This window comes from Colletotrichum destructivum, chromosome 8 (assembly GCF_034447905.1).
Source record: "Colletotrichum destructivum chromosome 8, complete sequence".
Taxonomy (NCBI): domain Eukaryota; kingdom Fungi; phylum Ascomycota; class Sordariomycetes; order Glomerellales; family Glomerellaceae; genus Colletotrichum; species Colletotrichum destructivum.
In genome coordinates, this window is record NC_085903.1 from 3,326,740 (window position 1) to 3,351,498 (window position 24,759).

Sequence of the window (24,759 nt, forward strand, 5' to 3'; positions counted from 1 at the left end):
TGCTGTTCGCGGCACGCTGGCAGCCTGAGGTTTGATAGGGAGGGGTGCACAGTCCACTTGGACCGCTGCTGGCAGCTGCACACACACTGGTGCTCCTTGTCAGTGGTCCGTGGCATGGGGTCCTCAGCCTTCGGTGCCCACCTCACCTCGCGTGTCCAGGCAAGCTTGTTCCATGACAATACCCAAACGACTTTCCGACCCTAGCCTCTACGAGATCGATTGTCTCTTCGATACTGCCGCACTTTCGAACCACTCATCGATAAATAGCATCCCCTTGCACGGGACGAAAACCAGAAAAGGAAAAAGACAGAACAAACCTTTCTTGGTCGACTTCCACCATGGTTGGTCCAGCCTCCTCTCGCCCGGCTGTTGGCGAGCCTGCTGTTGTGCTTCACTCGCTCGCTACTTAGCGCCGACGTTGCTTTGCGCAGTCTTAACCTCGTCCTAGCTCCTTAATTTGCTGACTTTGGGCCTGTGGTCGAAGATTGGACGTTTGACACATTACGCATTCGATGCGGTGCTCTGTTGGTTCACCCTCTTTCTCCGTGCTGCTGTATTGTATCGTGCGCATATCGATCCGTCGGCTAACACTCCATTCTCTCTCCAGTCTCTGCCTTTCTCGCTGGAATGAAGCGATCGACCGGCCTGACGTGAGTTGTCGTGCTCCTCGATGCGGATTTGGCCTCGAATGCAAGACAGACAAGATACAGCGCGGCTGACATGTGCCCAATCTGGGAATCACCAGACCCAGTTTCAAGACGGACAGAGCTGCTGGCGAGAACAAGGACGTTTCGAAGTGGATCGACAAGTACCTCGGCGTTGGCGAGTGGGTGATGGATCAGTCGGTTGCCATCGCCGGCTCTAGCGGCTGGTTTGAACGTACGCGGTAAATCGACGTTGATGCAATACCCCGATTGACGAATTCCTCCGTCCTTTCATGGCGACGATTCGTTTTCGAAACCCTCCCCTCCCCTTATCTCCGCACACGTCAACCTCGGTCTTTGCCGCAATACAATGCTGGAATTGTTGGCGGCTGCTCGGAAGAATGTGGTATAAGGACACCGCTCGGCGGTGTGATGTGTTTCGTCTTTGCACGTTGGGTGGCCTGGCTCTCGTGGGTTGGTCTATTGCCGTTCTTGAACCTCTCGCTGTCTCGCTCTCGCTCTCTCATTCTCTATTGGCGTTATGGGCGAAATTCGGACATTCTGTAGCTGCATTCTGTGGATTACAAAGGAAACAAGAGTCGCCAGCCGGCAAGCTATTGGTTTTATCATTATCAGCAGCTTTTTTTCGGCATAGGCCACAACTCGGTCTCCCCCGCGTGCTACCCGTACAACCGGGGATTCTGGACTCCACTTTCGGGATCGTCTTCCGCGAGACATAGGCATAGCCGAGGTTACCGACCAATTCAGTGCGCCACAGTTACAGTTTCCTTGCGCTCCAGGCAACATACCTTTGATTGCTTCCCTCACGACGACGTCCGTCACTGCAACGTGGGGAACAAGCCAGATCTGCATTTGATCGTAAATTTCGATTGACGCCGATTATCTGCGGGGTATCCTATCCCTGAGCTGCCTTTGCCGTGTGACTTTCCTGTACCACTTTCCTATACCACCCTTCAATGCATCGGACTTGAGATTTTCCATGCAAACACGCGTTTAGTCGCTAGCACATTGTCCATGCTCTCCTACCAATCCATGAGAGTCTCGATACTTTCCACCTGCGCAACTTGCCACAACAGCGGTACCTCGGCCAGCGATGCATTTGCCTACACTGAACCAGCATTTGCCGGGCTAGTCAGTCTATGCGACGAAGTGCTCGTTGTGCTCCGCCAAGAACTCTGGCGGCACCTCATTGTAGCTGTCCCGTCTCGACGATGAGGTTTGTAGATACCCGACATGGGAGTGACCATCCTTTTGCTCTTCCAGCCGCGACACTAGCAAATCGGCAGGAACCTCATTGTCACTCTCGTCGTGATGGCTCTCCACCATGCTTGTGCCACCAGGCTCCGCTTGTGCCGTCGAATGCGGTTCACCATCACTGTTGTGCCAGGGTTCTTCGACATCTTCTATAGAAGCCGCTGCCTGGGGCTGTGGCAGACTCGCTCGAAGCAGACTCTGGGCTTCTTGGAAAGCCTCGAGCTCGGCCCCAATGGCACAAATCAAGAGATTCCAGCTCTTACGCTCGGCAGTCCTCAAATGTTCCCTCAGTTCCAGAATAACCTTTCCCATCCGCGGTAGCAGCGCCTGTACGCCTTCTTGCCGTGCTACCTGAGGTTGCTTGCCCACGGTTGCGGGACCGCCGCCGCCGCCGCTCAATGTCCGGCGCAAATCGGCTTCAAATTCGGTGACAAGCTTGATCGTTTCCCGCCATAGCTCCATACCTTTGTCGAGCGCATCGTGATCCTTGTCGACCTGCGCCTTACGCTTCTGCAAAAAGTCTACCTCGCTTTCCCACCAGTCCTTTGCCATGGCCAAAGTACGCCGCGCTGGTATCATACGGAAGAACTCGACTCCTCCAGGGGGGTCCTTAGTGCCATTAGCTTTTCCAGATTCGCTGCGTGAGACGGCTTCAATAATTCCTAGATCCAGTGGCTCGATGGGAGGCCGGCGCAGGAGGGATTCAACTTCTCCTTCAACCTCTTTCAAAGCGCCCCTGTAGCCGCTTAGACCAGCCTCTCGGCGATTACGGACATCTTCCATTGTTCGCTCGAGCCACCGTTGACGGTTCCGCATGCCAACCAACTTCTCCTCCAACTCGCGGATATCCCGGGCGATGGCGTTGTGTTGCTCCTTAAGGCCCCGGAGCTCCTTTGCCAGAGGCTCCTCTTCGTCGTCTGCCAAACCGTGGAGTTCGGCCGAAATGCTAGTCTTGCGAGTATCCAATTGATCCAGGTATGCAAGGGCCCTGTTCCTCTGGAAGAGGGACGACTCGATGTATTCGTTCTCCTCGGCTTTGAGATCGGCTAGAGCCGCCAACGCCCGTCGCAGCCCGCTACGGGCGGCACGGAGACCTTGCGGCCCTGGAGCCTTGGGCTGTCGCACAGGTATGATGTCGCCTCGAGAGGTGGCGCGCGCTGGCACGTCTAGGGATGCCATCATTCGTGATTTGGAAGTTGCTGTGGAGTAAAACGTGCCTGTTGGGGTGCTACTGCCGGAATCGCTCCATGTTTCAGGACCCCCAGCGCTGGAGTCGATATATTCACTGCCCGAGACCAACCCGGTGGCCTGCATGTCAAGCAAGAGTTGGACTTCCTTCTGAAGAGACCGTTCTCGATGTTGCAAGCTGCGCCAAACCGAGTCCACGCGAGATGCGCTTGAATCGTGAGACCCGCGGTCGAACAAAATGCTCCCAAGCGTAACCCGGCCGGCCGCCATCGCCTTGGTGCTATAACTGGTATCTGTTGTTCGCGCCCGAGTACCGCGCCTGCTCTGCGAGGCAGACGGCTTTAGCAACACGGAGGCAGCTATAGGAGGAGGCGGACCTGCAAACAAGGCCTTGGGCTTCAACTTGGAGACGGAGCCTTCTGGGCTGAAGGGGCCATCGTCCCATGGATGTGTAGGAGAGGGAGAGTGTCGTTTGGACATGGTGATGGGCGGGTGTGGCGATTCTGGCAGCAACGGAGTTTCATCGGGTCTCGGGGAAAGGTCGTCGAGGTCGTAGTCATCGGCGCGTCGGCTGTGAGGCGTGTGTAACGGAAGAATGGGGTTTTGCTGACGTGTGGGCGAGAATCGATCAAGAAAACTAGGGGAGCTGGGTGCCATCGGGAAGCGACAGAGCCGCTGATATAGCAGGCGGACGTGAGCAAATGTCAGCTAAGAGGTTGGCGAATAGATCACTGGTATAAGGTTGAGTTCGGCTGTGGGAGGAAAAGGTTAACGATACGGCGTCGAGATAAGTGATGAGCACAAGAATACAGCGTGGCAGGGTGATACAGAAAACGGTTGAGATATTGATGCACACCCAGGTGAGAAATGGATGCAGGCAACTGATTCCTCCTAGGTTGGTAGGTACGTAAAGGTGACAGGAAGTACACAGGTACCGCAGCAGACTTAGTACTAAGAGCTCACGAGCTTTGAGCATGTGCCGGCCGGCACGGGGCAGCACCTTTTGGTGTACCTATCTACCTAGGTGGGTAGGGGTAGAACTGGCCAATGCGAGACAGACGTCACCAGGCGGGGGGAGGGTTGGAAGCTGCTATCTACTTACCAGGTACAGACGCATTCTACAGCCTTTTTCATTGACAGTTTACTGTATAACGTACACACAGGTGCCTGCTTTTTCTTCTTCTCTTTCTCATTCTCATTCTCATTCTCTATATTATACTGCAACATGTCGCCAGTTCCTTGGCTTACTTGATTCCCAGCGGTTGACTTAGATTCCAGTCGTTTCTTCCTTTTGAAGATCTACCGCACCACATCGTGTTAGCCGGGACACTCACTTGGTCCAACTGGACGTATTTGTATGTACGTAATGCACAGCGACGATTCTGCCGCCAATAGCCGGAGCCTTTCTGTGTGTATTTATACACTCACGACACTAGTAGTGGTGGGTTGAGGTGGCTGGCGATGATGTGTATCGTGTCGAGGCCAAGTTCAGGCTGCCTGTTGCAAAAAAACCGACATCTACGACAGGCGGCTATTTCCTATCCTCCTCCGCCCCATGTCCTGCCCCGTGTATCCATGCTTTATCCCCGGCCGCGTTTGCACCCGCGTTTCCGTCTCGGTCCCTGCCCAGATCCACGTCCGCGCGTGTCCCAATTCCCCTCAGTCCCCGGTCCCAGACCCAGCCAGTCCTTGTTACAGTCCCTTAACGTCCCCATCCCCATCCCCATCTCTATCAACCGGTTGGCTGGACATAGAGTAGTTGGTCGATTAGTGTCCATTAGTCAGGACAATGCTTTAGAGTGGTTTTTCTTAGGTATGATGGAGACTTGGGGCATGTTGACCGCAGACAACAACATCAACAACAACAATACAGAGGGACAAGACAGCACGAGAGCCGGAGACAGAGAAGTCAAGCCGTACTCCCTTCACACGGACGTCTTCGCTTCTCTGTATGCCGTTCTCTACCGCATTGGAGAGGCTGCAAGTGACCCTGTCAAGGAAGATACAACGACGACGACGTCAACTATCTCCCGGCGGCACCGCGCTTCCCTTGACCTCCGTGAGCCGTTTGTTTCCACCCGTATCCTCACGCCTCTCTTTTTCTAGAACCCTTCTTCCCCCATTCTCTCCCTTCCTCTCCCCACCCTCTTCTTCTCGTGTTTTGTTTCTCAATCTAAACATCCCATCGTTGTTCGTCTGACCTTTAGCCAACTCATCTCATCCACGAGTGCTGCTGTGTTGTCTCGTCTCCTCGCGCTGTCCCGTCACCCGTGCACTCCGAAGCCTTGGCACAAAGAAAGAATGATGCACTTTCTGGGCCACCGGCGCTCGGCCTCGCAGCAGAGCATCGACCCAGAGACGCAGCAACAGCCGCAGCAGCAGTGGCGGCCTCATCACAAGCACCGGCTAAGCGCGTCGTCGGCGCTGTACCAGGCGGCACAGGCATTGGGCTCCATTGGCGTCCCTACTGCCGCCGCCACTGCCAACGCCGCCACTGCCAGTGCCAGCCTCCCGGCGGATGCTGCCACTGCCAATTCAAACTCTTCCCGCCCGCTGCTGCTGCCCAATCCGGTGCCTTTGTCGTCTGCCGTGTCATCCCACTCTCAGTCTCAGCAGTCGTCGGCGTCGTCGCAGTACTCGCAGCCCTCGCCATCCTCTCCCCAGCAGCAGCGGCAGCACCACCGCCAGTCTGGGTACTTCCAGCCCAACCACAACCACAACCATAACCAACCTCCTCTTGCTTCTGGCCCCGTTTCTTCTCCTCCAACCTCGTCTCTTCAGTACACCCCAGGAGCCGCGAGTGCGACAAAACCCGGGACTGGGTCATCGCTCCCCAACGAACCCCCCGTCGCCAACTTCCGCTGGGACGACGAGTACTACAACACCAGGGACAGGGACGACACCGATAGAGACAGTAACCCGGCCACGTTATCGGCCGCTGCCACGACCGACTCCGCTTCCGTCCGCTCCCTCCAGCCTCACCAAGCCCATTCCTATTCCCATTCCCATTCGCACTCGTACGCCCACTCGCATTCTCACTTCTCCAACAACACCGGCGCTCATTTTCGATCCCAGTCGTACTCTCAGCAGCAGCAGCGTGCCTCCATTCCCGCCGCTCTGCTTCCGGCCCATGGCCTGCAGCCGCACCGAGACTCAACCTACTCGCTGTCCGCACGCTCCACTGCGACTGAGACATCAGGGCCGCCGGGCCTTACCCCCTCCATCGCCTTGTTTCCGGACCACTCGTCTCCATCCCCATCGTCCTCTTCCGCTGCCGCTGCCATGAATCAACAACAGCAACAGCAGCAGTCGCCGCCACAATTTCAATCCGGCACCCCGCGGCGCGCCGGCACCTACAGCTCCCAGCACGAAGAATTGCACATGCCAGCGGGCATGATGCAGCATGGTCAGCTGTCGCCCCGCGAATACTCATCCTCGTCCACCGCCCCCGCCGCTCCCCATATCAAGCTGGACCAGGCATCGCCAAATGTCCCCCAGTACCAAAACACATCGTCGGTGCCCAACGTCTTGCAACCTGGCGGCCCCGGTAACCGCCCGCCAGTCCTTACCGCCAACACAGCGCCTACCTTGTCCACAATGCAGCCCCAGCAGCCGCAAGACTACCAAACGCCTTCGAAGCCCCCGAGCTTGAGCTTATCCCACAGCTACTCCCGCTCCTCCCCCGCTGCCGGCTACGAAGGTGCCTCGACCTTTGCGCCCTACACCCCTACCACCCCAAGCGGTTCAGGATCCCAGTTCATGTCTCCTCCAGACCAAAAGTACAATGCTCCCGGTTCGCAACGAAACATATCCAACACGCCCTTAGGCCTGGCCGATATCCGACCCCGCGCCGATTCGAGCATGTCTGATGGCGTGCCGGGGAGCGTCGCCTACGAGCTCGCCAACGCCCAGCCGGGTACCAGCAATTACCTCGCTCCTTGGGCTCTCTACGCGTTTGACTGGTGCAAGTGGCCCCCACAAGGCCACGGTGCAGGGAAACTCGCCGTCGGCAGTTACCTAGAGGACGGCCACAACTACGTATGATGCCTTCTACATGCCGCTGCTTATTGGACCCCGCTAACCCCTCTCTGCTTCCAGATCCAAATCCTCGATACCCAGATGGTGCCGACCCCCAACGATGTCTACCAACCAGGCACCCCCAAGTTCAACCTTGAATTTTCAAAGGTCGCAGAGGCCACACATTCTTATCCCGTGACTCGCCTGCTCTGGGAACCACCCTCTTCTCAGAAACAGTCAACCGATCTTCTTGCGACGTCCGGCGACCACCTTCGCCTATGGTCTCTCCCCTCCGAGAGCCCCGTATCGCAGAGCAACTCGATCACCCGGCAGGGCAGAGATACCGCTGTCACGAAACTGACGCCTCTCGCGCTACTTTCCAACTCGAAGACGCCTGATCATACGGCGCCGCTCACTTCGCTGGACTGGAATACGGTCTCCCCGAGTTTGATAATCACGTCTAGTATCGACACCACTTGCACGATCTGGGACATTCCGTCATTGACAGCCAAGACGCAATTGATTGCCCACGATAAAGAAGTGTACGATGTGCGCTTTTGCGCCAATAGTGTCGATGTTTTTGTGAGCTGTGGACAAGATGGAAGCGTCCGTATGTTTGATCTGCGCAGCCTCGAGCATAGCACCATCATCTACGAACCTACCGGCAAGGATGATCGAGGTATGCCCCTCCCCATGTCGCCATATCGGATCTTCTAAACTAACCTCGTGTTACAAGACGCCAATGGTGGACGCATCAGCCCCACGCTCGCGCAACAAACCATGTCGAACCCTCCCCCCCTGTTGAGACTGGCAACCTCTCCTCATGATACCCATTTGCTGGCTACGTTCGCGCAAGATTCCAACGTTATTCGAATCCTCGACGTAAGGCATCCCGGGCAGGCACTTCTCGAGCTGCGCGGTCATGGAGGCTCTCTTAATTCCATTGAGTGGTCGCCTACGAGGCGAGGAGTTCTAGCCTCAGGAGCAGACGACTGTCAGGTGCTGCTTTGGGACGTCTATAATAACAACCACTCGCTCAGCGGCGGCCCTCCTGCCAACGGTGCCGCCCAGCCGGATAACACGCGAAGCCCATATGCCAGCTGGCAGTGCGATTACGAGGTCGGAAACCTTGCGTGGGTCCCGCATCTCTCGAGCAACGACCAGGGGGAGTGGCTAGGAGTGAGTGCAGGCAGAGGCCTTTGGGGCGTTAAGACTTGTGGGCGGATCGGTGTCTGAGGGGCCCCGGGAACGACAAGCAGCATCCGTCTGACCGTCTTGCTGCCCTGTTCATAGAACTGGCGAGTTACTTGTGGTATATGCATCGCGAAGCCTGGCGTTTAGGGATGGGTCCCCGGGCTGGCTGTAGGAGAAAACTATCTGTGAGTCCTGTGGAGTAGTCGAGGTGGGGGTTACTCAACGCCCTCCGAGACTCAATAGGGTTCCTCGGTCGGTGACAGGGGAAAAAAAACCTGGGATGGTGGATGGCTATATCCGATGGAAATAGTAAGGAGACAAGAGTAACGGAATGCCGCAATCGTTCTGTGTTATTGGTGCCGCGTCTAATCTATCTGGCTGGATCTGTCATCCCTGACCTATCGAAGCATTCACCGCATTTGGCTCGGGCGTGGTTGTCCTAGATTCTTGCCCGAGATGTGCCTTCCATGCTGCTGTCCAGGGTGACGACTGCTTTGCCCCATATCTTTCGGTTTGCCATGTCTTTGAGGGCACGGGGGACTTGGTCGGGCCCGTGATAGCTGGTTCTAAAAATAGCAGGCTGTATCTTGTTGCTCTCTATCAGAGAGTGCAACTCATCCCAAATCATCTTTTGCTCGCCCGGGTATCGTCGCAGGCTCTCACCGTACCGCTGTCGGGCTAGGATTAGTCGATAGAATGGGGTTTAGCAAGTGAGGCGGCGCCCGGTAGGGCGAGGACTTACATAACCAATGAGTGAGGCCTGTTTCAATAGTACTCTATTCATGGCGATATGCTCCATCTTGTCGTCTATACCGGCAAAGCCTATGACTAGAACCTTGCCTCTGTGAGCAATGCACTTCAGGCTTCGATCGACGAGGCCAACGGGATCGAAGACGACGTCGACCCCTTTATGTTCAGTCAGTTCCAGTACACGCTCCCACCAAGCCGGTTCCTGGGTGTAGTTCAAACAGGGCTGGGCCCCGAACTCTGCGGCTACGGCGCACTTTTCCCAGGAGCCTGCCGTTCCGATGGCTCGGCACCCCATGGCCGTCGCAACCTGGACAGCCATTAGGCCGAGCCCACCTGCGGCTGCGTGCACAAGAACAGTCTGGCCAGGCTTGAGCCCTGCCCGGAGCAGCGATGCGTAAGAGACAGGGAGCGTGGCAGCTATTCCGGCGGCTTCGGGAAGTGTCTAATGTGACGGGATGCGGTGCAGCGGTGACGAGGCGGGAAGAGATATCACTTCGCTATACGACCCCGGGAAAGCTCCGAAGACTCTTTCGCCGGCAAGGAAGTGCGCATGCGGCGGAGCAGAAAGGATGACGCCAGCGAACTCCAGGCCTAGGACGAAGGGCGGCCGCACTAGGGCTCGGTTGTTCTGGTGTTTTCCTTTGACCTACGTCGTGGGCATTAGAGCTGTAGGTTTGACAGAAAGACTGGCCGTCTCCCACATAGAGAATATCTACAAAGTTCACCCCCGCAGCCTTCACTTGGATCAGGTACTCGTCTGAATTGGGGATCGGCCGGTCGACCTCTGATACTTTGATTTTATCCAGGTCCTGACGGTGTTGGTAAGCACATAGCTGATGAACAAAGTCAACCAGACACAACACCCTGCCCTGTCGCCTTACGTTATGTATCATGGAAACCGGAGGGACTGACAAAGACTACGACGAAGCCAGTTATTGCAGGGAAGGAAAGGACCAAAGACTCACAGTGACGAATTTATGCTTGATGATTGCCCTCGTCTTGTGTTCCGACATTTCCAAGGCTGGGAATCGGAGTACACCGGTGAGTTTTACTGTGTTCAAGAAAAACAACAGTCAACTTGAGACAGAGGCCCCCGAAAGCAGATGGCCCTGGCTATATCTGGAATTTGGGAAGAGCTCAGGTGAAGCATGTTTTTGATGGTGCAGCTAGAACGAGCCGAGGCATTCATTCGCCGGCTAGATATCCAAAGTTTGGAGCAACAGTGGTCTAGCTGTCACCGCAAGACAATACAGTGCCATTTCACATCCTCCATATCTTTCCACCTGCAAACCAGAATTTCTTGATTAACGACAAGTGTTGATGGGGTTGACTCTATGCCTTCTGCTGAAAAGAACGAAAAACAAACAGGAAACAAGACCCAAAATAGCAGGCATTACATCCATTCACTCCCCGTAGAGGACACCCAGCTGTTGCCAGTTGGCAGCCAAAGCTGGAGCCGCTAGTCCTGATGCAGACGTCTTTCGCGTTAACCTTGGCCTTCTGGTCGTGGGTTTGGCTTGCCTGTATACATATCCTAAGCTTTCTACTGACTATCCTCCATCTTACCTCACTTCATCAATCCTCCGACGCGGAAGGAACCCCCCCGTGGCTCCTTACATCTTGGTTTCTTTCTACTGATCAATTCGGGTCTATACCTTATTGGCCAAACCCTCGCAAGAAGAATTCCTATTTATATCCTTGCTTGCTGTTCCACCCTCTGGCAGATTCGCCTCGGACCGACATCAACTGCTAACAAATCTCGAATTGAAACCTCCACGTCTTCAAGATGGCCTCCAGCGACCATAATCGCTACGATGACTCGGAGGAAGAGGACGACTTCAACCCTGCCCCCGCCGATCTGTCCGACGAGGAACCCGACCACGACGCCACCAACAAGCACGCACGCGAAAGCAGTCCCGTTGCCGACGACGACCACGAAGCCCCTGCACCTTCGAAGTCGAGAATTCCAGACGACGACGACGAAGACGAGGAACAGGATGAAGATGATGCTATCCAAAATGACGATGAAGAAGACGAGGAAGAAGAGGATGATGAGGACGAGGACGATGTACAACAGGTAAGCTCACTCTCCTGTTTGCGCCGTCTCATAGCTTCCGCGTATCCTTCCGCATTGCACCAGAAAAACCTAGCTACAAGTCAGGCGCGACTCAGACCTCTCGAACTGTGTGAGTATGGACTGATTCTGACGTTGCAACCTCAAGGGACATCGCCGCAAGCGCAGAAAGGACCGCCGCGCTGCCTTCTTCGATATCGAAGCCGAGGTCGACGACGAAGAGGATGGCGAGGATGAGGAGAAAGACGGTGAGGAGATAGAGGATTTCATCGACAACGCCCATCCCGACGATATTGCCGAAAGCGGAGGTCTCGATGATGACAGACGTCACAGAGAACTCGATCGTCGTCGCGAGATGGAGGCGAGCATGGATGCTGAAAAGCAGGCCGAGATTCTTCGTCAGCGTTACGGCAACCGCCGCCCGAACAAGGGGTTTGGAGATTCGGCTGTCGTTCCCAAGCGTTTGCTCATGCCCAGTGTCGATGATCCTACTATTTGGGCCGTCAGATGCAAGGAAGGGAAAGAGCGGGAGGTCGTTTTCTCCATCATGAAGCGTGTCGAGGAGAGGATGGGCACGAAGGACGAACTGGCCATCATCTCGGCCTTCGAACGCGGTGGCCCAACTTCCGTTATGAAGGGTTACATCTACGTCGAAGCCAACCGTTCCACCGATATCATGGTGGCTCTTGATGGCATGTTCAACGTCTACCCCCGCTCCAAGATGATCCTGGTCGACATTAAGGATATGCCCGACTTGCTCCGTGTCACAAAGACACCCACCCTTGAGCCTGGCGCCTGGGTCAGACTTCGGAAGCCTGCCAAGCACGCCGGCGATCTTGCCCAAGTCATCGACGTTACCGAGAATGGCCTCGAGGCCAGAGTCCGCTTCATCCCCCGTCTTGACTACGGAATGAGAGACGACGCTCTCGCTTCCGCCCTCACCCTCGATGGCAAACGAAAACGGCCCATTGGCATGGCCGGACCGCGGCCCCCTCAGCGTCTTTTCAATGAGACTGAAGCTCGGAAGCGGCACCCTAGGCACATACAAGGCAATCCGACCACCAAGGTATGGAACTACATGGGTGACGAGTTCGAGAATGGCTTCCAGGTCAAGGATATCAAAATCCAGCAACTAGTGGTCACAGACGTCAACCCGACCCTGGAAGAAGTCACCAGATTTGCCTCTGGTGCAGAGGACGGTACCGAGAACCTCGATCTCAAGGCCCTCGCTTCCAGCCTTAAAGACAGCAACATCAATGTCACTTACCTGCCCGGCGACATCATTGAGGTCTATGAAGGCGAGCAGAAGGGCGTTGTCGGAAAAGCTACCAACGTCCAGGGTGACATTGTCACGATGCAGGTCACGGAGGGAGTGCTGGCGGGCCAGGTCATCGAAGTCCCCACCAAGGGTCTGAGGAAGCGGTTCAGAGTTGGAGATCACGTCAAGGTCACCAGCGGCAGCCGATTCCGTGACGAGGTCGGTATGGTTGTCAAGATCTCGGAAGACAGAGTTACCTTCTTGACAGACCAGACCAACACGGAAGTCACGGTTTTTAGCAAGGACTTGCGGGAAGCAAGTGACATTGGTGGACAGGGCTCGCTGGGCCAGTATGAGCTCTTTGACCTGGTTCAGTTGGACCCCACCACGGTCGGTTGCATTGTCAAGGTTGATCGCGAATCGGTGGTCGTGCTCGACCAGAATGGAGATACGCGGCAAGTTATGCCGTCGCAGATTGCCAACAAACTTCCCAAGCGGAAAATCGCCGTTGCTGCTGACAGGAACGGCTCCGAGATCAGACTCGACGATGTGGTCCGAGAGTATGGCGGTCAACAGCGTCAGGGCAAGATCATTCACATTCATCGCGCCTACGTTTTCTTGCACAACAACGACAGCAACGAAAATGCCGGCGTCTTCGTCACCAAGGCTGGCAACGTTAACACCATTGCCGCCAAGGGTGGACGCGTACTTTCGGCTGGCCCCAATCTGGATCAGATGAACCCTGCCATGAAGCGCAACCCTAACGGCTCCGAGAGCAAAATGGCGCCGCCCAAAAGTTTTGGAGGACGAGATCGTGCGATTGACAAGACCGTCATCATCAGGAAGGGTGGTTACAAGGGCCTCCTGGGCATCGTGAAGGACGCTACGGATACCCACGCCCGTGTGGAGCTACACACCAAGAGCAAAACCATCACTGTGCCCAAGGATCACCTCAGCTTCAAGGACAAGATCACGGGTGCCAAGATCGAAATTAATGGCCGGGGTCGTGGTGGCCACAGTGGTCCTCCTGGGGGCGGTCGTGGTGGACATGGAGATTGGCAGGGAGGCAGAACACCAGTCGCCTCCAGCAGTTCCGAGAGAACGCCCGCTTGGGGTTCGAGAAGTGAGTAGAAGCCCAACGCCACTTCCTCCGTTGAGTGTGTTGCTAACATAGACAAGCCCCCGCGCCGACTAGCGGCCGTACTCCGGCTTGGAAGTCGAGCGGCCCGGATTACTCCGGGTCACGTACACCGGCCTGGGCCGATGGGTCCCGAACTGCCTACGGCGATGGAAGCCGTACCGCGTATGGCGGAGGATCGCGGACGCCGGCATGGCAGTCTGGTGCCAAGACACCGGCTCATGATGCCTTCGGGTTGGGATCGAAGACACCTGCATACGGAGGAGGGGATGCCTGGGGTTCTGGCTCCAAAACACCCGCATATGGTGGCTCTGCACCGACGCCGGGTGCCAGCGGAAGCGACTCATGGGGATACACGCCCGGACAGTCTGGCTACGATGCTCCGACGCCCGGCGGAGCCCTTCTTGGTGCGCCAACGCCAGGCGCACTCAATGCCCCCACGCCTGGTGCCTACTCGGCGCCAACCCCGGCGGCCGCGAGCGCCCCGACCCCCGGCGGCGGATGGCAAGGCGGGTGGGGTGCCGACTCGGCCCCGACGCCTGCTGCAGGTGCGCCTACTCCCGCTGCCAGTGGCTTCACCTCGTCATCTGCCTATTACGGCGCGCCTACACCTGCAGCATATGGCGCGCCCGAGACGCCGGCAGCAAGTGGGCCCAGATACACCGATGATGACTAGACGCGAGCGCTGGAACATGGTTTCTGATGCTCGCTCGTTGGCTCGAAGTTGTATTTCACGCGGGGAAGTGAGCAAGGTTGTATATTACTCGGCGTTCATGTAAAAGAGGGACACGCGTAATAAGTTAAGCGCACTTAAAAAATGACACAGTTGGCCTTCGAATTGTGCCTTAAAACGATACCTTCAATGTTCCCCAACCTTTCAGTTTGAGACAGTTCGGATCAAGTATAATCCCGTGCATGAGAGCACAGGATATAGCTTCAACACTCTTGTTTTAACTTCAAAGACCCAGACTCGTGTTGTGGTGACGAAGTAGAGTCAACTGGGTTTCTCTTCGCCTCCGCTGCCACCCGGTATCAGGATTACATGCTGCGAACAGAATTCTCCAACCAGTCAACTAACTGCCTTAGTCTGTCTCGAAAGTTACCACTACAATCTCCCTGCGGTCAGTGAGCAATATTGGTACCGGCTGTGACGCGTTCATGCTGGGCCGTACAACCCCTGCCTCCGGAAACATATTATTATGCCATGGCCACCCACCATTTTGATAATTATTTACGACCGAGTTTCATCATGTTCACTCCTTGCCATTCATTCGGGTGACGTGACATAGTAAGAGATCAAGCATGAGAACACATAAGCATATTTATTTCCGTCTCTCTCACAATCCGGATGACCCATTCGAACTGTGCAAAATGAGTTGTATTCAAAGTTGGTATGAGGCTAAAGTGAAGCTGGCCCTGGCCGCGGCCACGGGCTCTGAACGAAATGAAGAAGGAAAAGTTGACCATACGACCCCGCTGCGTAAACTCCTCGACACGCCCCTACTACCTCCGACACACCGCCAAAAGGGACAAGCCGTACTTCTGTTCTCAAAGTAAATATAAATTCGATCCCACCTCTTCCGTATCTCTCTTTCAGGATGGTGTGGCCTTCTCTGCTGGCAGCGATGGTGGTTGGTTGGCGCACTCGGAACAAATCCTCAGGCGATGCCAAGCATTTGCAAGGTTACCTCGCTGGTTGTAAATGGCCTCATAGCTCTCAGGCTGCGAGTTGTAGGCATCGTCTGTCGCCTTGACCAGAAGAGTAGAGCATTTTTTGCTTCCTACCCCGGGCTCACCCAGAGGCACGATGCCCTTATACCTCCAGCGCTTCCAGGCCCACGACTTGTGGCCGGTCTTCGGTGGAAGGGTTTCCTTATCGTCGAGAAGCTCAGCCTGGTCCCAGGTTTTGCCGTTGTCGAGGCTCACATCGACGCGCACTATCCTGCGACCGCCGCCAGAGTAGGCATATCCCATAAGAGAGGCCTCGCGGGCGTCGCTAGTCTTCGCGTCCGACGCCGGGTCCCTGGTGGATTCCTTCCAGTCACCTAGCCGGACGGTTGTAATGGCGCTAGTGATGGGCATCTCTTGAATTGGCGCTGCGCGATCCCAGTCGGGGCTTGTCTCGTTTGGACCAAAGCACTTGTAGTCTTTGCGCTGCCACTGACTGTGACTCTCCTCGTCGGAAATGGTGATCTGGCTCAACCACTTGACGGAACGAGCGGCGACGTGGCCGGGCACAAGAGCACGGAGGGGATAGCCATGATCTCGCGGCAAAGGTTTGCCATTCATCGAGTAGGCTAGCAGAACGTCGCCGCGGGGGTCCAGGGCAGACTCGATGGGGATGGATGCGCCATATGCCTCCAGAGCCGAGAACTGAACGTGCTTTGCTTCCGAATCTCCCGTCATAGCTTGCTGAACAGGGAGGCCGGCGTCGGCGAGTACGTCGGAAAGCCTGACGCCCTCCCATTCAGCGCAGGAGATGGCGCCTACGTTCCACTGGAGCCCGTTGGTCTTCCGAGCATTGCGCGTCATGTCACTTCGTCGATTGCCGGAGCACTGGAGCACCGCCACAACGGTCGCAGGCTTGAACTTGGTCTTGAGGTCATCAAGGGTGTACTCCTTGATGGATCCGTCCAGAAGCTCAATCTTGAGGGTGTAGTTGGAAGTGTCTTCGACCTGAGGAACCCACATGTGGTTGCGTACGTAAAAGAGCTCATTGGGGGTCAGGTAGCTGTCAGCGAGGCCTTCCACTGGCGTTTCCGCATTGCGAGGCTTGGGCGTCAGGGTGATGAGCCTCGGGTCACGGCTTGGGTCGTGCTTGAAGGGGTCCTCTATCTCCTCAGCGGCGGGCTTTCCATCGACCAGGTCATTGGGATCGATGAAGCCAATGTGGTACTGGTTCAGGATCTCGTACACGTGGGGCGATTTGTGAATGGTAAAGATGTCCCAATAGGGATCGATGCTCCCTCCGGCAGCACGGAGGATGACATCACCTCCGGGATGAGCTCCAACCCATTCGGTTATGTCGTAGACCTTGTCGCCCTGAGTAACCCATGGGCTCTGAGACTTGGCATCGTGCTTACGGACCTCGGAGAGGGCGAATCGGGGGAGGGTCGGGTCGCGGTCGTCGGTGATGGCTGCCGGGCCGGAAGCATCCACCACATCACCTTCGTGGGGGTGAAAGGGCTCCGAGAGGCCGACAAAGAGGGAGAGGAGCCCGCCACTAGCGAGGAGAGCGTGAACGGTGGCCGGGCCCTTGCGGCGTGGGGGCTCGCGTCCGCCGTCTCGCTGGGTACTTGCTGGGTGTCGAGGGCCCTCACGGTGATCGGTCGAGCGCGTCGAGCAAGAGGAGGAGGGCGCGGATGTCGGTCGAGAGGGGTGTCTCGAACAAGCCGAGGCGTGCAAGAGACGGCATCCTAGTGGAAGAGGAGGAGGAGGAAGGGGGCCAGCAGTCGCAGAGGCGTGTAGGGCGGTTGGAGGGCGGAGAAGGGGCAGGCCAGGAGGACTCAAAGGGACGGGCCGCCGGGTCGAGAGCTGAAAAAGCCCGCTAAACAGACGCCGCGGCGCTTGCATTTAGAATATTGACAAGGTGAATGGCTGGATCGGGCGAGATGGTGCTTCGTTTTGGTGGACGACGACGTTGAGAGCGCGGCTCTGGTGTGGAGCTTGGACGATGATGTGACTGACCGGGGCGATGGCGTGATTACGCCTTTTTTGACTGTATGGGCCTTTTTGTGCGAAGAAAAGTCGGTGGAGTGGAGACGTCGTCTTCATAAGCCAGTGTATCTTGCATAATATTGGTGCATAAGTCTTATGCTCAAACGCTACGTACTGCTGAAAGGGGCCCGTGCTCGGTGTAGGTAGCCCGTCCTACACAGGGGGAAAGAGACCGTGGGAGAAAGAGAGGAGAGAGAAACAGAGAGGAATGGGAAGGGTCTTTTCTTTCTTACTTACGTCCTGCGGCAACCACCCTCTTCACGTTGACCGGGAACTCAACTTAACACTTATGGTCTCAACCCTCGCCATCAGGTTCTCACAGCCGACGGTAAACTCGAAACCAATGGCATTCGTGCGTCGTCACACGACGCCTACACAGTAGGTACGTGTTGCCCGGAGGAGACCGATGACAGCCGCGAGTCCAGCCACGTGGACGCCGAATGCCCGCTGCAGGCCGAACCCGAGCCTGATCCCCGGTACGTCTCGACCATCGACTTGGTCCCTGTTAGTCGCCGACGCGATGGGGATGGTGTCCTAGTTGTCTGCTCCCCCGCAACTCTATTTGAAGTTGGTGTCGTCTGTATCCAGCCGAACCCGCCGGTCTAACGAAGCAGACTCGACTGACTACCTTGTATTCTTGAGATGAAGTTTGTCATGCCAGGAAAATGTCAAGACTTTTGCAAGTTTTACTATACTGTTTGTGGCGGGTTGCTAGGCTAGAACTAATGTCAAGAGATTATACCAACACTCTGTGTGGTTTGTAGCGACGTCAACCTGACGGCATGGTTGGTTCTTAACCGACATCGCCATCTGCAATGCACCGCGCTCTACGACTTGCTGCCCTGAGCTTCCTCAGATCCCCCGGCCTTCTTCCGCTCCTGTTCTTGGGTCTTCTTTTTCTTCTTGCCGGCTTGCCCCTGTCCCGATGGTTCTGTAGCATCACGCTTCCGCTTCCCGCCGCCGGATCCAGTGCTGCCCTCCCCCTCTCCTTCGCTTTCTGGCACCAACCCGCTTGGATCGTCCTCACTCACGCTGTCCTCGTCTCCACTGTAACGATAGGTTGGATCGTGGGGCTGGAAACCCCGGAACTGCTTGCGCTTCTTCTTGCGGATGGTGCCCGAGTTGTCCTTGGCCCCATCACCGCCATCATCACCCTCTTCGTCATCTTCTTCTTTCTCCTTGTCCTCGTCCTCCGCCTCGCCCGTTTCTTCATCATCATCGTCCTCTTCGTTATCAACCACCACATAGTCTTCCTCTCCGTCATCCTCTTCGCTGTCATCATCCCCTCGGTCTTTCTGACGTTTATATGGCATCCCCCAAACGTCGTCATTGTTTTCATTGTTCGGATCGTGCACCCATCTTGACCATGGGCGTTTCCAGTGCATATCTGTTGGGCACATTGTTCTTTCGAGCTCGGGATTTGATCTGACAAAGCCGTCTCTGATTTCATTCAGCTTCAGATTGCCCTTTCGAATCCACCCGACCCTGCTTGGCAGAATAGGCTCTCCGTCGCGACTGAACCTGACACGGCCCTCTTGTGGTCGGATTCGACAGCTTCTCGTCGGATCCGAGTGAGCCTGCAAAACGGGGTAAGAAAGGCCCTGTTAGCTAGCTGCTTGCCGATCACAACGGTGTCCAAGGGCCTTAAAGTACTCACATCTATTTGCTCCTGCCTGCTGGGATCGCCTTCGGGGATCTTTGCCTTGGATACTCGATTGGGTGCCTTGCGAAAGCAACGTGAGCAGTACATGTTGTCCTCTGCATCAAAGCTTTGGGCGGGAGCCTTGATCTTTGGATTTGTACCAGAAAATGACTTCTGGCCCGGTGCCGGCTTGCTATCTGGCTTGCCTGGGGGTTTCCCCGTATTTCCCGTATGTTTCCCAATCTTACCTACGGTGGTTTTAGGCTTCAAGGCCGTGCCACTCTTTTGCTTCGGTTCGCTGGTCGTCTGCGTTTCGGGCCGCACCTGTGGATGAGCACCCTCCGGACGAACACCCCGTGGAACATCATCTTCTTTGGGCCGAGTTCCCTCGGGATCAAGACCCTGGCCGGGAACAGTGTCGAGTCCCTGGCCGCCGGCCAGGCCTCCTCTAGCTCCAGCTTGGCCCTGAGGCTGAACGGCAGGACCAGCAGTCGCGGGCTTTTGCCCGGCCGTTACTCCCTGCCCCAGCCCCGGCTCCAACCCCTTCGACTTGAGCACTGGGGGCACCTGTCCTACCATGGGATGCTTTCCTTCGCGTATTCTCTGTTGTTTCCGCTCCTCAAAGGCAGCCTGTAGGTCGATCTTTATGTCGCGCGGCACTCGCGGCTCAAAGTCTTCGGCGGCATGCGCTATTTCCATGTGTTGGTTCCATTGCTTCTGATTCATGAAGCCCACCATGGCGCCACACTTGTCAAAGTGCGGGCACCGCTTGTCTCGTCGATCCAACGCTCTCTCGTTGTCAGGATCCCAAAGACTGTGGCCTGCGTAGAAGGGCTCACGGTTTACAATGGGCGGCGGCGGCCCCTTTTCGGTCAAGACGTCCCAAAGCTGGTAGACGTGGCATTCCATATGCGCGACTTGGTCTCTCCTGTCCTCCCACTCCCCGGACTCAGGGTTATCCTCGCGCCCATCCTCGGGCCTCTCGAAAGAGAGGTGGCAGAGCGGGCATTTCCTCTGCGGTCGGCCACCGTGGTTCGTCTCGAAATGCCCCAGGATCTCCGACGGCGTCAGACCGAAAAGGGGTTCGCGACAGCCGGGCAGTTTGCATTCAGACGGCGGGTCTTGCGTCGGTGTCGGGCCCGGCCTCTCGTGCCACATCAGAGGATAGCTCAGGTAGCGAGTAGGCTCATTGGGCCGGCGCTGTTTCCGGACCAGCGCCGTGGACGCACCCTGTCCCACGTATAGAGGGTCCGTGAGCACGTCCTTGTCTTCCCAGTACGTCTCCGGATAGATTTCGTAAGGAGTCGCCTTCATGGGGTCTCTCTTGTCGCACTCGAAAATGTGCTTCTTGACACTGTCGATTGGCTTCTGCCGCTTGTCCTCGACGAAGTGGTGTTGGCAATACGGGCAGAAGCAGCCCATCGTACCGTAATAGCCTGCACAGTACGTCCGGTGCCTGTCAATGGACTCGTCTGTCATCTTCTTCAGGGAAAGACCACACTTGGTGCAATGCGGCTTGTTCTGGTGAATGGTGCCGCGGCACTTGTGTGGATACTCGTCAAAGGGCGCGAATTCTTTTGCGTCTTGCCCCGTCTTCCATTCGCGATGCCCGCACGCCTCACAAAAGGTACACAGGCCAGCCCCCTCGGCCAGTGGCACGCAAACTCGGTCGTGATGCTCCCGCTCGGTCCGGCTGCTGAGCTGAATGTGATCGCGGCCGCAGCGATCGCAGTAGCGGTAGTCCGACTCCTTCTCGTTGGCCTTGGGCGGCGGCCCTGGCCGAGGCAAAGGCCCGGCTGGGAACCGAGTCCGCTCCATGATCTTGAATGAAGACAGCGGCGGCGTCAACGGCGCGGCATGTTTGAGTGGTCTTCCAGGAGTCGAGGTTCGTAACGTTTGGGGACGCGAGCTTAGTTTTTGGGGTTGTTCCAGTATCTTGCGGAGCTGCTCCGCGTGCGCGCTCTTGTAGTGTTCTTCCTTTTGTTTGCCAGACCAGAACTGGAAGAGCTGGAGGTCACACCAGGGACACTTTTGCCCGGCGTGCTTCTCTTCCAGATGCTTCACAAGATTCTGCTCCTCTTCCATGCGGTAGGTGACGTTGCACCCCTGATATGGGCACTTGCAGATGCGATCCAACACTAAGTTGCGGGTGTTCCACAATGTGCCCTGCATCTCGTGTTGCTCCGTGGCCGTGAGCACATTCTTGGTGATCATGGGCACCCGGCTTCCCCCGGTCCGCAAGATTGACTCAACAGGGGGTGCGTTGATCGGGAAGGACGGATGGTAGATGCCGTTGTCGTAGACGCTCGGCTGTGTGGCCCAACTCCTTTTTCGAAGATCCTCTTCGGGTGCCTTTGATTTCGCTCGGCTCGCCTCTCCCGGCCGCGTCTGGGCGGCGACTGGTTGGCTCCAAACAGGCTGAGCAATGGTAGGGAGAGACAATTCTGGACGCAGCGGCGTCACTTGGCCATACCGAGGGCCCCATTGGCTTCTGGTATCCAGCTCGCTGGCGACGCTTTTCACTACAGTCCAACTGGTTAGTGGCTAAGTCATGGAGAACTCCAGGTGCACGATGTGATATACATACCAAAATTCAGTTCATCGTTCTTCCATATTGTGACACGCATCGTTTTAGCAACAGAGAGTCGCTGGACCATGACCAACTCCCAGTCGGGAGCATCCGGTCGGAGGACGAAGTGAACCGGGTTCCATTGACCGGAGCTGCCATTCTCGAAAATGGGCTCTAGGAGTATGCTGTCCTGTTGGGGATCAAACTGCACCCTGGCGTCGTGTTCGTACAGAAGCTGGACCCTGGCTCTGAACTTGTCCATCGTGTCTGAGCTCACCTGGAACTCGGCTGAGCCATTCTTCTCGTCCGGCGTCTCTATAATGCACGTGTCGCCACTCCCATTGAAGGGTTGAATGACAAAGAGCCGACAAGGCTCCCTCCTGTTGTCAACAGAATTGGCGATGAAGTTAGAAAGCGCCCCTTGAAGTTGGGCGTGGTTCTGAACGGTGAAGTCCCGAGGGTTCCATGAAACCGGCTTGTGATCCCCCGACGGATTCTTGATCATAGGGTTGAAGTAGTCGACTCCACGCCAGAGGCGATACGAGATGTTTGGGTGCAGCGTTAGACCTCTGGTCATCACATTGACTTTTTCAAGTGCACTGGGGTAATGGTCCCCAGAGCCTGACTGGCGACGGCATTCTCGGTCCTTGAGCGCGGTAGCCGAGCTGGTGACGCCCCCGGGCAAGTAGAAGACGACCGAGTTCTCGGGTAAGGGGTGGGTTTCAACCTCAAATGGCTTCCCCTTGGCAAAAACAGGATGCATCATATCCAAGAGCCTTCGGTGCACTTCGATACCGCCGTACCAGTGAGTTGAAAATGTCCCAGTACCTCCGTGTTCGGAAGAGATGATGATGTCGAAATGGTTTGCACTCGGCCGGTCTGGCGTTCCCACTAGGACCTGTTGCGCCGTGGTAAGGAAGGGCATGTACTGGTTGACGCCCCAGGGCTTTGGCGAAGGATATCTGCTGCCTGTGGGCTTGGGGTCAAAGTACAGTTCCCGGGACGGAATGTTGCAATACGAGACATTCTCATGTCCCTCGTCGTCGGCCTGGCGCAGCTTGATCAACGAGGTCGAGAAGCAGGAGTCTTTGGGCTCCCATTCCGCTGGTTTCGACTCGCCGACGCGAAGCACGAACCAGGCGCAGTTGAGGTCGGACTTGGCTTGTTGTCTCATACGGTTCGTCACAGCACCGTTTGGTTTGAGCGGGATGCTGTCGTTGAGGTGCTTGGTGACCCGTCTGGAGCTCCTGTCGAACTCGACGAGCACTAGATCACACGCATCACATTGTCGGAGAGACAAGAGCTTCCTGGAAGCTGCTTCAAACGTGGACAGGTCGTCGGGCTTGAACATGATCCGACCCTGGTAGCCGTAGAGGGGGACACACTCATCCACCCGACGAGCTGCAGCTTGCTGTTGATCAAATCTGGCCCTCATCGTCGGCCTGCTCGCGGTGGACCCGGACACACTGACAACGTTCGCTCTCGGCCCTGGAGTTTGGCGTATCGAGCTGGCTGCTGGGTGCTGGTGTCCAACACCAGGTCCACTGACCCGAGTCCCTCTATCGGGATGTGCAAGACCTGTCATGGTGAGATTGCCACGGACATCGTCCTCTTCGAAATCGTCGTCAAGTGCCTCGACAATTTCGGGCAGTTGTCGTTGTCCAGCGAATGCAGAGGTACGGGTATGCGACAGAGACCCCGCGTCTCTCATCTCCAGGTCATCGCCATCATCGTCGTAGCCTCCACCTCGGAGGCTTAGTCCTTGGGTAGCGATGTTTTCTGGCATCTGAGAATCCGGCACCGCGAGGGTGGTGAAAGAAGCTTCAGCTCCTGTAAAGGAAAAGAGGAAGTATCAGCAAGCTGCCCATGATGCGCGAGCCGTTCACCAACCTCTCATGTGATCGTGTCCGTAGTTTCTATGATTGTGGGCCGTGAGGAAATGTAACGGAGGGCGAATCTCGACGTCACACATCTCATCCCCGTCGTCCACGTCAAAGTCTGGCTTTGCATACTGAAACAGCAAAGACATGATGGGTTCAACCGGCAGACCAAAGTAGAGCATTGTGAGCTTCGTCGCGAACGAGAGATGGCAGTCTTTGAATCTACCAGCAATCAGGCTCCAGTATCGCCTGGTGTTGCTTTCCTGGCAGTCCCTCAGACTCCGAGGTTCTGTGGCAGTCAAGAAGAGCTTCCGTTCCTGGGTTGTGAAGTACAAACCCAGTATGTCTTCTGTCCGCAGAGTGGGCTGGGCAAGCAGATCCTTGAAATTGTCGTGAACGGCCTTCCAGTCGTCGTCGCTTGGCCTGATGAGAGCATTGTATCGTTCCTGAGGTTCGGGAACCCCCAGTTTAGATTCTGCCATGGTTGCTGTTGGGAAGTGCAAATGGTTGTAAATCTGTTTGTAGCCTGATGAGACCTGGAGATCAGGGGCATAAGTTGAAGGGGGAACGAGGACGACTGATATGAGACGTGTGCTGTCGTGCTGGTAATGCTGTTAAGAAACGATGCTTTAATATCAGGGACTTGGCGACAAGTAACGGGGTAAGGCTATTTTCACGAGGACGAAACAAGGGATGGTGTTTGTTTCGAGGATTCGATTCTTTGACCTCTTCCGAGGAGGTCGATAGAAGCCTCTGTCTTTGGTGATGGTGACCACCACATCCTTATTGTCTCTTGAAAGGGAGGTACGGAAACGGCCAGGCCCAAGGGAGAGTAGAGAAGCAAACGAGTCGCCAGTCCTTTCAAGAAGGAGAGAAAAAGAACCGGACGATCGAGGAGGCAGGGGATATGACAAAATTACGGATCAGTTGGTGTTCTTTACATTGTCCATGCTGCGTTTGTTTGATCCGAGATTTACGTTGGCGTCGCCTGGAAGCCCATACGAGGCCAGGGACCGTTGATGCGGGCCGTTACACACGGCTTAATAGCCTTCTTGTTGGCTGACATGAAGAAGGCGTCCTCAGAGTCTCGGCTGACCGCCGAGATTAAGTCTGGAAGATGAGGGAGTCGCAGCAGCCATACACCTACATAGGATCCTGGCGTCGGACGAGTCAACCAAACAACACAACGAGGGGACAAAAGGCATTGTTTCCAATCCGGAAAGGTGGAAGTACGTATCCGTCCTTCCACTGATCTGGAACGGCACCCCGTCTGGCCAATGGCCAGTCACGTGCGGGTGGCCGGAGTGCTATTTACCTAGGTACCTAGGTAGTCAGCCCTCATGTGAGGTACCCAAGGTAGGTACATCTGTACTAAAAACAAAATCCTCAGGTATGTGGTAGGATACCTAGGCG

The 24,759-nt window shown here is 56.1% G+C and overlaps 7 protein-coding genes across 7 annotated transcripts; 3 read left to right on the forward strand and 4 right to left on the reverse strand.

Moving 5' to 3' along the window:
• The first annotated feature begins 136 nt into the window (after nucleotides 1–136).
• On the forward strand, nucleotides 137–1,790 carry CDEST_12868 (Putative mitofissin). The gene is made up of 4 exons (XM_062929024.1): nucleotides 137–341; nucleotides 485–524; nucleotides 608–650; nucleotides 752–1,790. Exons 1-4 carry the CDS (start codon nucleotides 339–341, stop codon nucleotides 888–890), a joined length of 225 nt encoding a protein of 74 aa, XP_062785075.1. The 5' UTR covers nucleotides 137–338; the 3' UTR covers nucleotides 891–1,790.
• Nucleotide 1,791: 1 nt separating this feature from the next.
• Nucleotides 1,792–4,031, reverse strand: CDEST_12869 (uncharacterized protein). Its single transcript, XM_062929025.1, has one exon. It carries the CDS (start codon nucleotides 3,762–3,764, stop codon nucleotides 1,803–1,805), a length of 1,962 nt encoding a protein of 653 aa, XP_062785076.1. The 5' UTR covers nucleotides 3,765–4,031; the 3' UTR covers nucleotides 1,792–1,802.
• An 830-nt stretch (nucleotides 4,032–4,861) lies between these two features.
• CDEST_12870 (Putative WD repeat-containing protein DCAF7) lies at nucleotides 4,862–8,739 on the forward strand. The gene is made up of 3 exons (XM_062929026.1): nucleotides 4,862–7,145; nucleotides 7,206–7,803; nucleotides 7,861–8,739. The coding sequence occupies exons 1-3, from the start codon at nucleotides 5,409–5,411 to the stop codon at nucleotides 8,358–8,360; spliced, it is 2,835 nt and encodes a 944-aa protein (XP_062785077.1). The 5' UTR covers nucleotides 4,862–5,408; the 3' UTR covers nucleotides 8,361–8,739.
• A 1-nt stretch (nucleotide 8,740) lies between these two features.
• On the reverse strand, nucleotides 8,741–10,217 carry CDEST_12871 (Putative GroES-like superfamily, alcohol dehydrogenase-like, NAD(P)-binding domain superfamily). The gene is made up of 5 exons (XM_062929027.1): nucleotides 10,034–10,217; nucleotides 9,770–9,877; nucleotides 9,562–9,714; nucleotides 9,061–9,510; nucleotides 8,741–8,988 (listed from the first exon to the last, which is right to left on the reverse strand). Exons 1-5 carry the CDS (start codon nucleotides 10,079–10,081, stop codon nucleotides 8,758–8,760), a joined length of 990 nt encoding a protein of 329 aa, XP_062785078.1. The 5' UTR covers nucleotides 10,082–10,217; the 3' UTR covers nucleotides 8,741–8,757.
• A 383-nt stretch (nucleotides 10,218–10,600) lies between these two features.
• On the forward strand, nucleotides 10,601–15,129 carry CDEST_12872 (Putative large ribosomal subunit protein uL2, domain 2). The gene is made up of 3 exons (XM_062929028.1): nucleotides 10,601–11,145; nucleotides 11,291–13,523; nucleotides 13,580–15,129. The coding sequence occupies exons 1-3, from the start codon at nucleotides 10,855–10,857 to the stop codon at nucleotides 14,212–14,214; spliced, it is 3,159 nt and encodes a 1,052-aa protein (XP_062785079.1). The 5' UTR covers nucleotides 10,601–10,854; the 3' UTR covers nucleotides 14,215–15,129.
• Nucleotide 15,130: 1 nt separating this feature from the next.
• Nucleotides 15,131–17,490, reverse strand: CDEST_12873 (Putative oxidoreductase, molybdopterin-binding domain, eukaryotic molybdopterin oxidoreductase). Its single transcript, XM_062929029.1, has one exon. It carries the CDS (start codon nucleotides 17,109–17,111, stop codon nucleotides 15,132–15,134), a length of 1,980 nt encoding a protein of 659 aa, XP_062785080.1. The 5' UTR covers nucleotides 17,112–17,490; the 3' UTR covers nucleotide 15,131.
• A 465-nt stretch (nucleotides 17,491–17,955) lies between these two features.
• On the reverse strand, nucleotides 17,956–24,550 carry CDEST_12874 (Putative Zinc finger C2H2-type). Its single transcript, XM_062929030.1, has 4 exons — nucleotides 23,357–24,550; nucleotides 21,485–23,296; nucleotides 18,913–21,419; nucleotides 17,956–18,832 (listed from the first exon to the last, which is right to left on the reverse strand). The coding sequence occupies exons 1-4, from the start codon at nucleotides 23,826–23,828 to the stop codon at nucleotides 18,083–18,085; spliced, it is 5,541 nt and encodes a 1,846-aa protein (XP_062785081.1). The 5' UTR covers nucleotides 23,829–24,550; the 3' UTR covers nucleotides 17,956–18,082.
• Nucleotides 24,551–24,759: the final 209 nt, after the last annotated feature.